The sequence below is a fragment of the Erithacus rubecula genome (genome assembly GCF_903797595.1).
Source record: "Erithacus rubecula genome assembly, chromosome: 1".
Taxonomy (NCBI): domain Eukaryota; kingdom Metazoa; phylum Chordata; class Aves; order Passeriformes; family Muscicapidae; genus Erithacus; species Erithacus rubecula.
In genome coordinates this window covers 29,907,366-29,921,996 of record NC_136658.1, presented here as the reverse complement: position 1 = coordinate 29,921,996, position 14,631 = coordinate 29,907,366, and the positions used below count along the sequence as shown (strand labels likewise).

Genomic DNA, 14,631 nt, shown 5'->3' with positions numbered 1-14,631 from the left:
GCAAATAAATTTGATTTTCAGTTAATTGTAGCAGTCATTTTTCATAATTTATGAGCTGCTGTTACTGGAGAGCGTCGGTCATGCTGCACATTGATGTGCCTGATGGTGCTGAGTGTGGCTTCTTTCAGGTGAAGGTGGAACTCACCACCAGTGACTCAAACACGCAAGGAAAACCTAAAGATGTTTTTCAGGACTCCACAAGGGATGGTTTAGAAAACCATGGCCTTACTCATAAGTCAAAACTAGAAGAGAAAAGCACCATCTCTGGGGAGATACTGCTTCCTAGCATTTATAACTTAGGTCAGGTTTATTTGCTTCCTCATGCCATGAGACTGTGGAGGACAATTTCTCAAACCACTTTACAATCATGTTAAATGGATTACTTTGCCACAAGCTTGCATTGTGCTTCCCAAGCAAGGCTCTAGGGTCGGACAGAGGTGTGAGCCCCAAGCAACCTTTTCTGTCCACTCTGTCTGAAAGCTTTAACCTTGTTTGGTCAATTAGAAAGGTGTGAAGTTCATGAATCCTTTATGAGTTGGAGTATTGTCAGCTGCAGTCTGTAACCAGCTGAGCCAGAGTTTTCTTCTGCCATCAAACAGCTCATTCTCTGAACTGTACATTGAAATGTTGTCCAGTCCCATTATTCGCCTTGCATTCAGGAACTGTAAAGCCAAATGAATGAAAAAATGTAGTAAAATAGCATCTACTTTTGGCCACCTGTCATCTGATGCATGTGTGCTCTAATATGAGAGACCTTCCCCAAGCAGCAAGGTTCAAGGATAAGCTAGGATGTTTCCACAAGTGTGAAACCATACTCTGGAAAAGTAGAAAACTGACTATTTCTATTGGATACACATTTTCTATCATATGATATTTGACATCAGCAAACAGAAATCTGAGAAAAACCACACAACTGTGGGGTCTTGAGAAAGGAGAAAATGATAATTCAGCTTTGGATATGACCTTGAGATCTAGACTTGATGAATAGATTTCAATAATGAGTAGTTATGAACTTTGAAGGAAGGTTTGTGTCTGAAATTTCCTGGAGCTCGTGCATTCAGATTTATCTTGTTGAAATACGCCTGAGCTGCAAACTGTGCAGTTCCTTAATCCATCCAAGGCATAGCATAACAGAAGCAGGGGTGCATTGAGCTGTATAAATGCACTATGCAGCTAAAGGCACTCATGGGTGGCCAAAATCTTTTCAAGATATTCAGGGTTTAAAAATAAATGCATGCATTAATAAATAAATGTGGATTAGAATTGCTCTCCCCAGCCTCTTTGTGGAACTTTCCAAACAAAGTATGCTAATATTTGAAGCCTTATTCACATCAATTCAGTTTGATTTTGAAGCTCTGCAGGTAACTGGACATGGAGTCAAGAGTCACTTTTCAGGTTGTATTTTTAGTCAGCTAAACAATTGCATCTATTTGCAGCCAAATAACCTCTGCTGTGTCTCTATCAGAATGAATAGCTAAACTGAGTCAAGGTGTAAGTGGTCAGCAAGGGGAAAGTGAAATCACCAAAGGAAATTTAAATCCCCAGTATGTAATTTCAGGGATTTCAATGAGCAGAACTCACTCAAGTTGCCTATTGTAGGGAAGTTGTCAGGTGTATGGCAGGACTTTTGATCATTGCACGCCTCATTTTGCTTTTCTCACGAGAAGATTACTTTTTGCCTCTCCTAAAGAATTGCACATTTCTACATTCGTTTTTGCTTTCAAACTTGATGATTTCACTGAACATGCCCTGAGTTTTTGTCAGGTTCCAGAAGCAGGAATCCAGCCACTTTTTAATCTTGGCATCTTTGAAAAGAGGATGTCGTGAGGTGGGAACTGGTGTCTTCTCCCAAGTAACATGCAATAGGACAACAGGAAATAGCCTCAAGTGACACTAGGGGAGGTTGAGGTGGGATATAAGGAAAAATTTCTTCAGTAGAAGAGTGGTCAAGGATTGCAACAGGCTGCCTATAGAAGTGGAGGAGTCACCATCTCTCACCATAGTTATTAAAAAAAAGTGTAGATGAGGTTCTTAGAGATATTGTCTCATGGTGGACACAGACGTGTTGAGTAATGATTGGACTCGATGACCTTAAAACCTTAATGACTCTATGATTCTCTTGGTCTCTTGTCGTCACTGAGCAATACCAGAGAGGAGAGCTATCTTTGGTATGATATTAGTGTTCCTGTGAGCTGCTGTACCCCACATGAAGGCAGAGGATGAGCACCTCTGCCCTTGACTTGTGCTAGATGGCACCGTGCCCTATCAAAGAATAACCTGGCCGATGTGCTTTCCTCACAGGAGCCAACTTCTCTTTGCGAGAGCTGGGCCTTGAGGACGTGGCAGCCACGCACGGGACTGTGTACCGGCCCGACATGGGGCTGCCTCACTGCGGCTACTCCCTCAGCGCCGGCTCGGACGCCGACACGGAAGCAGACGTGGTCATGTCGCCCGAGCACCCAGTCAGGCTCTGGGGGCGCAACACCAAGTCCGGACGCAGCTCCTGCTTGTCCAGCCGGGCCAACTCCAACCTCACCCTGACCGACACGGAGCACGAGAACACTGAAACCGGTAAGCGGTGACAGCGCGTGCCAGTGTCAGCCTGGGCTCTCTCAGGAGTGTCTCTTCCTACTACTCCACCTTAATCTTCCTTAGGTTTTTTATCAGACTCCGTAGAAACACTCTTCTAACAGCCCCATGCAGTGGCCTTTTGTACTGTCCTACAGAGTATTTGTTAATGAACTGCTGGAGAAGCTCCTACTTATTTATCACTGCGACAGAGATCATTAAATAGCTGTAATACTCTCCCTGGTTTTTGCAGCAACCTTTCAGAGGGAAGGCATTTAAATCTCCCCTCCTCTGGCCGATGCTACTCTTATCTTTGCCCAGATTTTCTGGGCAGATAATTTTCTTCTCTTCCTTGCTGGTTCCTTGACAGGAGCCGTTTCATTTATGTAAATTGGCTGACTGCTCTCTGAAGGAAAACGATGGCGAAATATTTTTAGAAGCCTTTTTCTTTGTGTGAAATAAAAGCTGAAGGTCACAGATTTTTTTATCTCAGTAACTTTGTGTCCCCAGCTGCGGGGATTCCTGCATGCCTTTTGTAGGTCTGCGAACCTTTTGGTCAGCAGTTCTGCCAAGCAGTGTATGAGAAGGAGAGGGGATTTTGATTCAATTGCAACTTGACCCAGGAGTTCATCCAGTCCTATATGCCTTTGCACCTTTAATTCAATTATAGCACAGCCTGCTTCTTAATATAGCTGCTGCGTACAAGTCATCGGGCACTTGTGCTCAGAGCAGAAAGCTCATGTGAAATGACTGTATCACTTGTTCTTTTCATGCTTTTTGCCACGGTATTATAGTGACAAATGATGATAAGTTTTCCTCTCAAAGCCATGACATAGTGAGGCATACACCACCCACATGATTTTATGTTTAACTCCAACAAAATTACAGTTGAAGCTTATTAAGTTTCTGCTTGGAGATAATGATATATTAGGCAGAGTTCAAAGATAAATGGCCTTCTGTTCAAAGGATGTACAGAAGAATCCTTTTAAATTATCTTTGCCATATTTTTTTAAGATTCTTAGTGTAGTGTCTTACAAACAGACACACAGTCTCAGGTTACATTGTTTTCCTTCTGATCCTTGTGTTTTAATGAAAAATCAGAGGGATCATTAGGGTTAACTAAAGTTTTGCACACTCACAAGAAATTGCTAGAAAACAGGCAAAAGTAAGCACCTTGTGCTTCCATCCCATTCTCCTCTAACTTAGCTCTCTTTTGTGCTTTCCATGTCATGTATGAGTAGCTGTGATCCTATCCCATACATCTTTTCTTTCCATGCCTACTATGAAAAGCAGTATAGAGAATTTTATGTTTTTTTTTTTTCCTTTGGTCTTAACAGAGAAGAATTGTATTATCTGCTAGAGTCTTTTTCCCTGCTTTCTGTAATGCTATCTCTACACCTGCAAGTGCAACTTTGTGGCTACAGATCACTTACAAATGAAATTATATTAGAAACAGAACATTAGCAACTTCACATGCCTTGAAAGGCTGTACTGAAAGTAATCACAGAGAGTGTAGGACTCATGTCAGGGTGGAGACAACATTCCTCTTTCCTTAAGTTTAATGATACACTAACCATTCATTGAACCATCACTTCATAGCAACTAGAAAAAGAGAAATGAGAGATAGAGAACATACAGTGCTGTATAAAGTGCTGTAGGAGTTTCCTTGGAGCCTAGGCATTTACAGTCATAGATGTTGGGTGTTTTAAATGATGCAGGCTGTATCATACTAAAGCAAAAAAACTGTGTAACACAAATAAAACTTAGATTGCTGTGGTGTCCAGTATGTAATAGTATTGTCCATACCAACAAAAAGGAGGTGGTGGAACTTGAAAGAAAATATTAAGATCCAAACTGTGCTGGTGGTGAGCTTCATCTAATACTTAGATTTTCCTGGGAATATGTCATAGACATGAGACGATGTTCAGGTCAGAAAAAGTGGTCCAGAACTGATAAAAAGTTTGCTTTAATATAGGGACTGCAGTTCAACTGGTGGTATAAACATAACCAAACAAATGTTGCAAGGTAGAAAGAAAACCAGGTTAGGGAAAAGTATTTTAAGTAGGCAGAATTTGAGCATTTTCTTTTTGTAATTGCCTGGCAGAGATAAGGATATGAGAAACCTTTGTGCACAAACTCATCATAGCCTAAGACCTGCTGTAGGAGCAAATTAAGCCCTGAGATCTTCTTAGAAGCTTTGTCTGCCAAACATAAAGGTGTTTCCTCCCTCCTCACTCCACATAAGTAGTGTTTCTCTGGGCTGCTAGCTATCACACAGGCTATTTTGAGAAATCCCATATTTATAAGAGAAACATTTTCAAGAAGATATGAAATTTTGCTAAAGGCAACGTAAAGTAACATAATGCCATGACTCAGTTTACAGGATACCTTTAGGAGCCAATATTAATTGTTGACAGTATTGATAGAAGTTATAGCCTTTAGCTGAAGTCAATAGGGATTTTATGAACCTGCCATCAATAGAAGAGTTTATGGGGTCCATTAAACCAACTTTTCCAATGAGGGTCAAAGTCAGCAGTTTTTATGCTGTTCATTATTTATCCAAAATAAATAATCAGAATTTACTTCAGATGTTTGTAAATACAAAGCTGTTGAAGCATGATTCTGCCAAAACATTTATTGTATTCCTAGAAAAGGAAAGGTCTAACTCCCTTCAAAAGTAGGTTTGTTTTTATTTCAGGAATGGTGTTGCCTTGAAGGAACAGATATGCTGCTCAAAAAGTGCAGTCACAGTCCACCGCCAACATTAAGGAAGCCTTCAGGGCATATTGTAATCCACAGATCACTTGCACAGGGAGCTGGCATGGAAAGCCATCCATAGCTTTATCTAAATTGTTATGAGGTTTTCACAGATTCCCAGAATGGTTTGGGTTGGAAGGAACCTTAAAAAACGTCTAGTTCCAAGCCTCTGCCCTGAGCAGGAACACCTTCATTAGGTTGAATGCTTTCACGTGGCCAAATGAATTTACTAAGTTAAGAGTTTGTTTTCACCAAAGAGTTGAGTCATAACTCTGGCATTGCCCTGACTTCACATCCTGCACATTCAAACAGCCACAATGGCTTCCCCTCCAGTGGGAAGTGTGTTTCACTTGACCTGGATGGTTCCTTTGCAAAGCTGCACCTTGTCTGGGGACAGTGCTATCATTCTGTATTGCTGATGTAGCAGGCACTTTATATGGCTCAAGGGGTTTTCTGCAGCATGATCATGATCTGAACTGGAACTGTGAACTCCCATTAACAGTTCAGAACCAAGCACAGAGAGAGTCTGGTTCCTGGAAGTCTAGCAATGATGTTAGGAGAACTTCTTTCCTGTAGTAGATTGCACTATTTCTCAGCAAGACTGATTCAAGCAAAATAAGTTCCTGAAGTGGTCATTTGGACCGAAGCCTGGAGCTTCCTGGTGGTACCTCAGCTAACCCTGAACAGGATTTGTACTGAGCCAGCAACTGTTTACCACGGAGAAGAGCACATTGAAGAAGAACAAGGTAAATAAACTTCCAGAAGTTGGCTTTTTTTGCAGCAATTTACCCATACAAAAAAAACTCCAACAAAACCCCAAACAAAAAAAAAGAAAACAGAGCAAAAAATACCCTTCTAACCATAAGAACATCATAAAAATACAGTAGCACAGGATAGTTTATACTGAAAGGCATTGTTGGAAGTCTCTGGTCACTCTCCTTGTTAAAGCAGGGCTTAGTTGGAGGTTGGATTGGCACTCAGTGCTTTTTTCAAGTACACTTTGAGTATCTATGAGAATGGAGAGGCCATGACCTCTATGTCCTGGTTCTGCAGCTGACCAGGCTTGCTGTGCACAACTCTTCTTCTATGAGCTGGTATGAATTGCTACTGCAGCTCATGTCCATTGCTCCCACTGAGCATCTCCAAGAACAGTCTCCATCTTCTGAACATCACTCATAGCAAAAACAGTTAAAAGACAGTACCTAGAGACTCCTCTACTCATAAACAGTTGGAAGGCAGTTTGGTATTGGAGGAGATAGGAAGAGTCTGAGGAACCCCAGTGCTAAAAGATTTTAAGTATAAACTAGACAAAGAGCTGCTGTGCCTTATTCCTCTGGGGCTGTGCAGGACTACTCAGGCTGGGCTTTTGTACTGCCTAGGGGACTCCTAACTTATGTGGACATGGTCAGTGTTTGTGTGCAAGCATCCATGAGCTGTGTCTATTTCCTTTGGGTCTGTAATGGAGATCTTAACCTGGATCCACTCAAAGTGTTATGAATCATGGTGGTAATCTCTGGACAGATTTGAATTTGAGAAATGGGCAGAAAATGGGTAGATATTCCAGTGCAAAATCCTATCTTCTTCCCTGCCCACCTCCCCTCAAAAAAAAAAAAAAAAAAAAAAAAAAAAAAAAGGGCAAAACCAGCCAACCAAAAAACTCTGCCACCAACAACAAAACCAAACCACTTTTTCCCTCTACCTTCAGTGTGATATGAACTTACTGGTTTGCTCAGTACAATCATTAAAGAGTTACTGTACGCCTGGGTCAACAGCATTTTTAAAATTTGTCTTTCTGAAACTGGAGTTGCAGCCTTCAAAATCAATCAATCAATCAATCAAACAAACAAATAAACAGTACAGTTTAACTTTCAACTATTCCAAAGAAGCTGTTCCAAACTATTCCAAACTAAGGATTTGCTTTCATTGGAATCTGGGCTCAGTGTTCATACCCACCAAGACAAGTAGTTGGTTAAATATGAGAAAGAACAAGAGACAGAGGAAACAGTTTTTTTCATTAGCAGGACAAGTCAGCCATGATTAATGCTGTCAGGAGGGGTGTGATGTTTCTCTCTGTCATCATCTCTTCCTTGGAAGAATGTGGGCAGTGTCAAATGGCCAGAAGGATCTCACAGACAGGATGATTAACATCAGATGGCTAAAGACAGTTCAACTGAGTTGAAGATGCTCAACTGTGATCTATTATGTAAAGTAATTTTTGCAGTACAAGTGTAGCTGAAGTGTGACTTCAGCACACTGAGAGATTAGTAGACATAAACTAAAATTCCAGATCTAACCACCCTAGAAGGCAAAATTCAAGCTGCAGGACCTTTTCTATCAAATTGCCCTGTGCAACTTCTTTCCATCTTCACAATTCAAAACCATGTGGGAAACATCATCCTGCAAAATCTTCTGCACGCCTTCTATGTTTGCAGAAGGGTTTATTGCTGGACTCCAGTCATCCATTTAATGATGAATTGGATGTAGGTTTGATGATCCCAACACTTCCACCACACATCTGTTGATCATCTCTGTTTAGGAGGAACAGTTTCATCTCAGGGTTCATTTATCTTTAGCTTCACCTCCGAAAGCACCGGTCACTGCCAAAGGTGATATGGTGGCTATAGTAATAGAGACACTTACTGGTGAAAAGATTAGGAGCACCAATTCATTATGGACCCAGATACAACAAACAGGAATAATTTCCCCTTCTGTCCCATGCCTGGAATTGTTCATGGCCAGCCTGGATGCGGCTGTGAGCAACCCAGTCTAGTAAGTGTCTCTGTTTTCCCAGGGCAACCCTGGGGTTGGAGCTACATGGCCTGTAAGATTCCTTCCAACCCAAACCATGCTGTGAATTTTTTCCTTTAGTCACTACTGTTCTGGAGTGCATTTAAATTAATTTTAAAACTCTCAAGCAAACAGCCAGCTCAATATCCAAACGTGCTCTCCAAGCCTTACCAACTTAACAAGAAAGATAGAAGATATGTTACAGTTAACTTTTCTTTAACTTCTCATCAAATAAATTGCCTTTTTGGAAAATTCTTCTAGGCTGTTGTAAAACTGAAGTATGGTGGCAATCAGGAGCTTTAAAGCTCACATGATAGCTCTGCCTTCTCTACTATCCCAGGCTCAACTCTTAACCATGTTAATTGACATAATACCTGATTTACAGAGCATTTCTTGCAGTAACCACCACACTCTCTGCTTCCACTGCTTGAGCCATTACTTTTGCTGGAAAGAGTGCTTAAGAAACTGTGTAGGGTTTTAAGACTCAACAGAACTGAATGCTTTTAATATAGAACATATTAGAAAGAGGGTACATTAAAGCCAGAAATAATTGAAGACAAGTACTTAAAACAAGAAACACCAAAGAAATGCTACAATTGTATTTCTCCAGGATAGTTAATAAATATTACTCATGCTTTCATTTATTCAGTGACTGATACAGAGCTCACCAAAGCCTTTGAAGGCTCCTGTTGCCATCAGCAGTGTTACACCAGGTCTTAGATGCATGGTGGTAACAGTCTGTATTTTGAAAACAGCATGCCTAAGTGATATAAATCCCAATACTTTTGGTTAAATACACCACAATATGCTGTTCACTGCTAGGTTTCTGATAGCCATTTTGGCCTCTTATTAAATCAGAAAGCTGTCTCAGTGATCAAGTCACATTTCATCAGCTTTTTAAAAATATTTTCTTCTCAGAGTTGTTTTAAAACAGCTAAGAGAGCTTTAGACAAACATTAATTATTTCTGTGTGTTTTCCTTGTTCCCTTTGGTTGTTGAGAGCTCTTCTCCTAATGTTATCTCTATTTGGTACCAGGTGCCTTGCAAATAATAATAGATCTGACTGTCTGCAGAGGAAGGATTTTTACTTGGTTTTCTTTACATTCACCTTCCTGTTTCCCAAGTCATGTTGACCCAAATCACCGGCACAAAGTATAGTTCAGTATATCAGTGCAATTAGCAATGCCAGAGTTACTGTGTAATCTCTACATTACAAATTATTTGCTAAAATACCCCAGTTGATAATCCATGGTGACTTTTCTTTTTATTACCATGTTTTGCTGAGTAATTTCCTTTCAGGCTTCATCCACTCTATTGTTAATATTGTTACCGTGGTTGCAGCACCATCATCCCTTTCTTTTCTTCTTTGAATTAAACAGTGCATTATAAAGTACTTCCTGTAAATGTGTGTGTGCTTCAGACATGCTTCTTCTGCAAATCATGCAGGCAAAAATGTGATACTCATATTCTGGAGAATTCAGAAAGGGAATTTTTTAAAAAACAAAATATTTTTCAGAATAAATAGTAATTTTAAAAGGATGCACTATGAGCTATACTTTAAATTTCCCTTATGACTTTTTAGTAAGGGAAAACAAGAATAAATTAGAATTACCCAGGCAAGATCAGACATCTGCTGGCTGTCATATTTCACTTGTCTCCCATCAGTTGTAAATTTAATATTAACAACATGTTTCAGCCTGAAATAAAAATTAGCCCGAACCCTTAGCACTAAAGATTCATCATCGATTGCAGAAGTTAGTGAAGAACTACATAAAGTGGTAGTGCATCCAGAAGGGAATTTTCACTAATACCCTTCCTTATTTCAGCTTCTCAAAACTCTCTCACTGCCCCTTTCCACGCAGGATTTGCCAAAAAGTCCCCATTTTAACGGTGTGTGGATATTGTTGGGATATGGCAATTTATTGAAACCACCTTACAGAGATATTCAGAGATATGGTGATCACTTGAAATGTGAAGGTCAAGGGAAGAAATGTGCCTTCAGGCCCTCGAACCGTAAAGATACAAATATTCCTATGAAGAATGTTAGTCCTAAAAAGGAGACTTTTAACTGTTTGACCATCAAATGCTACATTTTCCACTGAAAAATGGCTCCCTTGAAGGCTGTTACATCTTCCTTACTTGTGATCCAACCTTCTAATCACTGGCATTCTTGATGATATATTCCTCCTATTCTTTTGTCCTCTTATCTTTTTTGTCCTTTTTGGATATTAGTCCTGAGATAATTTCTTGAAAGTGAATAGGTGAGTCACCACCTCACTCCTTCACAAGAATCTCAGAGAAGGTTTTACCCAGATGGGACAGTGAATTGATGTGGTTTAGGACAACAGATCCTTATCTCCCTCCACATTCAACCAACTCCCAGCCCACTGGGTGCAAAACAGCCTTTCAAAATGAGGATGTCACTGCTTCTGAGACAGGATTCAACCCACTTGAGAGCTGACTGTCCCTTTGGTACCACTACAAAGTGAACCAGCAGCATCTTTGCTCTCCATTTAAGAGGCGAAGGCACCTGAGATTCATGAGTTTAGTACTTTAAGTGCAGCATTAGTGGCCAGTATCTTGATTTTGTTTCACAGTGAAGGAATTCCCACTGATTTCTAGGACTAATTTATCTCATTGCTAGCCTCTTTGTCCCTAGAGGAAAAGAAGTTTTTATACTTCCTTTTTTTTGTTAATTTTATTGCTGTATGGTGTGCTGTAGGGAATATACTTTCTGCATTACTTGATCTGCATCTGAAAGGATGCTGACATTAAAGTCCTTCACAATGTTATTCTGCTGTAATGAACTGCAGTTCAATATAGGTTAGTGTGTAGGTTTCACGTTATTATTATTATTGTGATGATTTTGAAACCATGAGGCAGGGAAAAAAGCTTTAAACTCTAAAAGCTCATTATTAGCCTGAATATTGGGAGAGAGGGCATGTAGAAACAACATTAACAGGTAAGAATTTACTGTTCTTTGTAATTGTGCCATTAATTTCTGTCCTTTCCTTTGCCACTTAAAGCTGCCTTACCATGGAGCTTTTTTTAAGGAAAATAATTGTATTTATTAATATTGCAGGCAAGCTGCCAAGTATTTTGGAAGCAAATCTGTGCATTTTTTACACTGTTTCTGAGTGCCATAAATAATTTCTTTTGGTGTGATACACCCCAAGGGGAATAAACCTATGTTCAGCAGCATGAAGCCTATTACTCTTTTGATAGTAGCACTTTGCTTCCAGCCTGGTTTTGGGGTGGGATTTGTGCATCATTGCCAATCAGGAGTGGCTGCTGCCATGGACTGAGGATTATGGTCGGGACACTGAGAGCCATCAGAGCTGGCATGGCACTGGATATTAGTACTGGAGTCAGGGTGGACCTGCAGCTCAGTGATCACGTGGAGTAGAATTTTATATTTAGACCCAGACCTAAACTCTATTCTAGGCAAATGATTGATCTCTCTGGAACAGATGAAAGAGAAGCAGCATGACAGAAGCGAAGAATTAGGAGACAGTAAATATCCCATCAACAAGGATGGGGTGATGGCTGAGAGCCCAAAATGGCTGGATATCTATCTGTGTGGTCCACAGACTCTTGCATCCAGAGTTAACCATCTGGTTAAGCTAGGAACAGGGAGCCAAAGCTTGCAATTGCCTTTTCTCCATCTTTTTTCTTCATCCTGGGTCTTTTGGGGGTCACATCAAGCTGGAATGGGCAGGACACGTCCATTCACCATGCCAGACTTTCAACTACATAAAGCATTATTCCCTGAAGAGGGAATATTGGAAGAAATTGGGAAGAAAGCCTGGAGCACCTAGCTTTCTATACCCACCATTACCTCTTCACACATTCTTCCCAACTGGGCATTTCCAGATGCTCATGTCTGTACTTCTGAATTCCCCTTTGGCTCACTGGATCTGCTTCTCAGTTCAGCACACAGTGTTAGTCCACATCTGGTTCAGTCTCCTACAATGCCCCTTGAGGTATTTGGCTTTGTTTCTTTCAGTGAAGATGTGTTTCCTTCTATAAGCAGAACAAAGTGAGAGGAAAGAGCACGTTATTTTTGGTTTACCCATGCCCAGAGGTGCACACTGAGCTCCAAATAAAGGAAAGCATAACTTCTGCCATGAGAATTTATTCATTAAAATCTCATTGTTTTATTTCTCAGAGGATTTTTATTAACTTTTAGCAACATTATTCAATCAAGGGCAATGATTGAAAATGTATTACTGCCCTAATTCTGCAAAGTTTTCAATATTTCTTTGGACTGCCCCTAAAAACTTTAATTATAAGCTCTAGGGCAGGTTGTTGTTTAGTTTTCTCCACCACAGCAAAGGTCTTACTGAATGATGTATACAAAAAGAAAACAATAATTCATAGCTTTTTACGCAGACAGATAGTGACAGGACAAGGAGGAATGACTTTAAACTAGCAGACAAGTGATATAGATTAGATGATATAAGGAAATTCTTTACCGTAGGGTTGCTGAAGCACTGCCACAGACTGCCCACAGAAGTTCTAGATGACCCATCCCAGGAAATGTTCAAGGCAAGGTTAGATGGGGTTCTAAAGAACTTGATCCAGTAAAAGGTGTCCCTGCCCATGGCAGGGGGATGGAACTCAATGATCTGTATGGTCCTTTCTAACTGAAATAATTTTGTGATTTTATGATTATATCTGAGGGACCAACTTGTTTAAGAGCTTTCCACCTTGGGTACCCATCCCCATGACCTTTCAGGGGCTCTCCATCCTCATGCTCATGATAGTCCAACTGCTCAAGGAAGCCAGCTCTGACTTATCCCCCAAAACCATGTGTTTTAAAGCCTTTCTTCAAGGGTGCCAGCACACAGAGCTCTTGACCTCAGTTTCCACACACCTCCCGTGCGCTCTCCTACAGAACAGCAGAAATCCCAGCCAACAGATGATCCTCCCAATTTGAGACAAATAAGGGCCAGTGATTGAGGGTGGCATAACAAAAACATCTGGGGGCTATTTAAACCAGAGTTCCCAGCAAGGAAGGAGCACTGCCAAACTCTGTTGGAAATGCACCCCTGCTCCGGCTCCCCAGTGACAATGGACACTGACTTCGTTCTCACCAACGCATTTTTTGTGCAAGACTTATTTTCTTCTCAATCTCCAGCATGGTGAAGTACTTTTATTACCCTTAGTTTGATAGGAGGGGGGTGAAATTACGACCATATTCCAGTTTCCATTTTAATGCAGTTTTGACGTGAATTTCAAATAAATGTAAGACAACAAAAAATACTGAAAAAGCCAGTAATCATCTACTGAATAAGAAATCTGTTGTTCACCATTTTCTCTTCATAAAAAATGTAAAAAAGTAGGAATCTGAATAAATGCATGCTGAACTATATAATTGCTGAAATAAATATGTATAGATATAGGATACTTTTTGATTTAGCATAAAGAAGCAGCAAATTATACCAATCAGTGAGAATCAACCAGTTTTAAAAGAAAATAACTGAAAAGCACACATGCAAAACAAGATTAAACCTGATTATTTAAATCAAGATTCTCTGCTTCCTGGTTTAAACCATGATTATAATTTAAATCAAGCCACTCTGCCACAAATAGTTTAGAGACAATGGTTTCTCCCATTTATATAATGCACAGATTTTATAGCTGAGAGAGAGTCATGTTGCTTGTGTGGAACATATATGTACTGAGCCTTCATCTCCAGCCACTTTCTTAGTTTGCTTCTAGTTTGGTTTAGGTGTTTGGAAAAGGCAAATGGTAATCTGGAATCCCACCAAAAAATTGAAGATGTTTTTCTTTTGGGAGTTTTGCTTCTTTCTTAGAATGGAATACTGCAACCTCAGAGTCAGGCTAGGATGATGACTCTCCAGTAACACAGGGACTGGAAAAGTGGCTGTAAACCCAGATCAGAGTATGAAGGGAAATGTCTCCCTCTCTCTGCTTTGGATAATTACATTCCACTTAACAAAATTTCCTTTTGCTCCTGTAGTTGGAAGGGTTGTTTGTCCTTCATTAATTGCTCTGGCTTGCTGCTGTGCTCTACCAAGCAGCTGTTAATGTTCCACCCCAGAGGAGTCTGCAGTTCACTGATGGGTGAAATGATTAAGGCTCACAAAGCACTTGATCATTTGGAATGAAAGGTGTGACATAAACATACCCCATTAGTTTCATTAACGCTCAACAAAGCAAACTTTACCTGTAGCTGGTTCCACTCCTCCTTGGAATTTAATACAAGGTGTTCCCTCTGGAACATGTGCAATTTGCTGGATGCATTATTCATCTGTCCTGAAAGAAGCCTGTTACCCAGACTGGAGATTCGACCCGTCATATATTGGGGAACTGCCATGAAATGGCTGCTATGTTTGTAGAAGTTTGAAAAAGTGTTAATCCTGGCTCAGTTCTCAGGAAAAGAAAGGTAATGACTTTGGGTATTACAGATGTTTACTCCTGGTGTCAGGAAAGTAAAAATTTGGGCATGGGATCAGTCTACAAAGAAGAATAAGGAAAAGGCTTAGAAAAATG

The 14,631-nt window shown here is 40.3% G+C and overlaps 1 protein-coding gene across 1 annotated transcript in view; it reads left to right on the top strand.

Annotated features, from left to right (window-relative positions):
• TENM4 (teneurin transmembrane protein 4) overlaps positions 1–14,631 on the top strand; it is a 587,508-nt gene that overhangs the window by 251,625 nt on the left and 321,252 nt on the right. Inside the window, exon 5 of the mRNA XM_079300958.1 lies at positions 2,302–2,571. Within this exon, the coding sequence (XP_079157084.1) occupies positions 2,302–2,571 (270 nt within the window). The remainder of the gene's footprint in view (positions 1–2,301; positions 2,572–14,631) is intronic.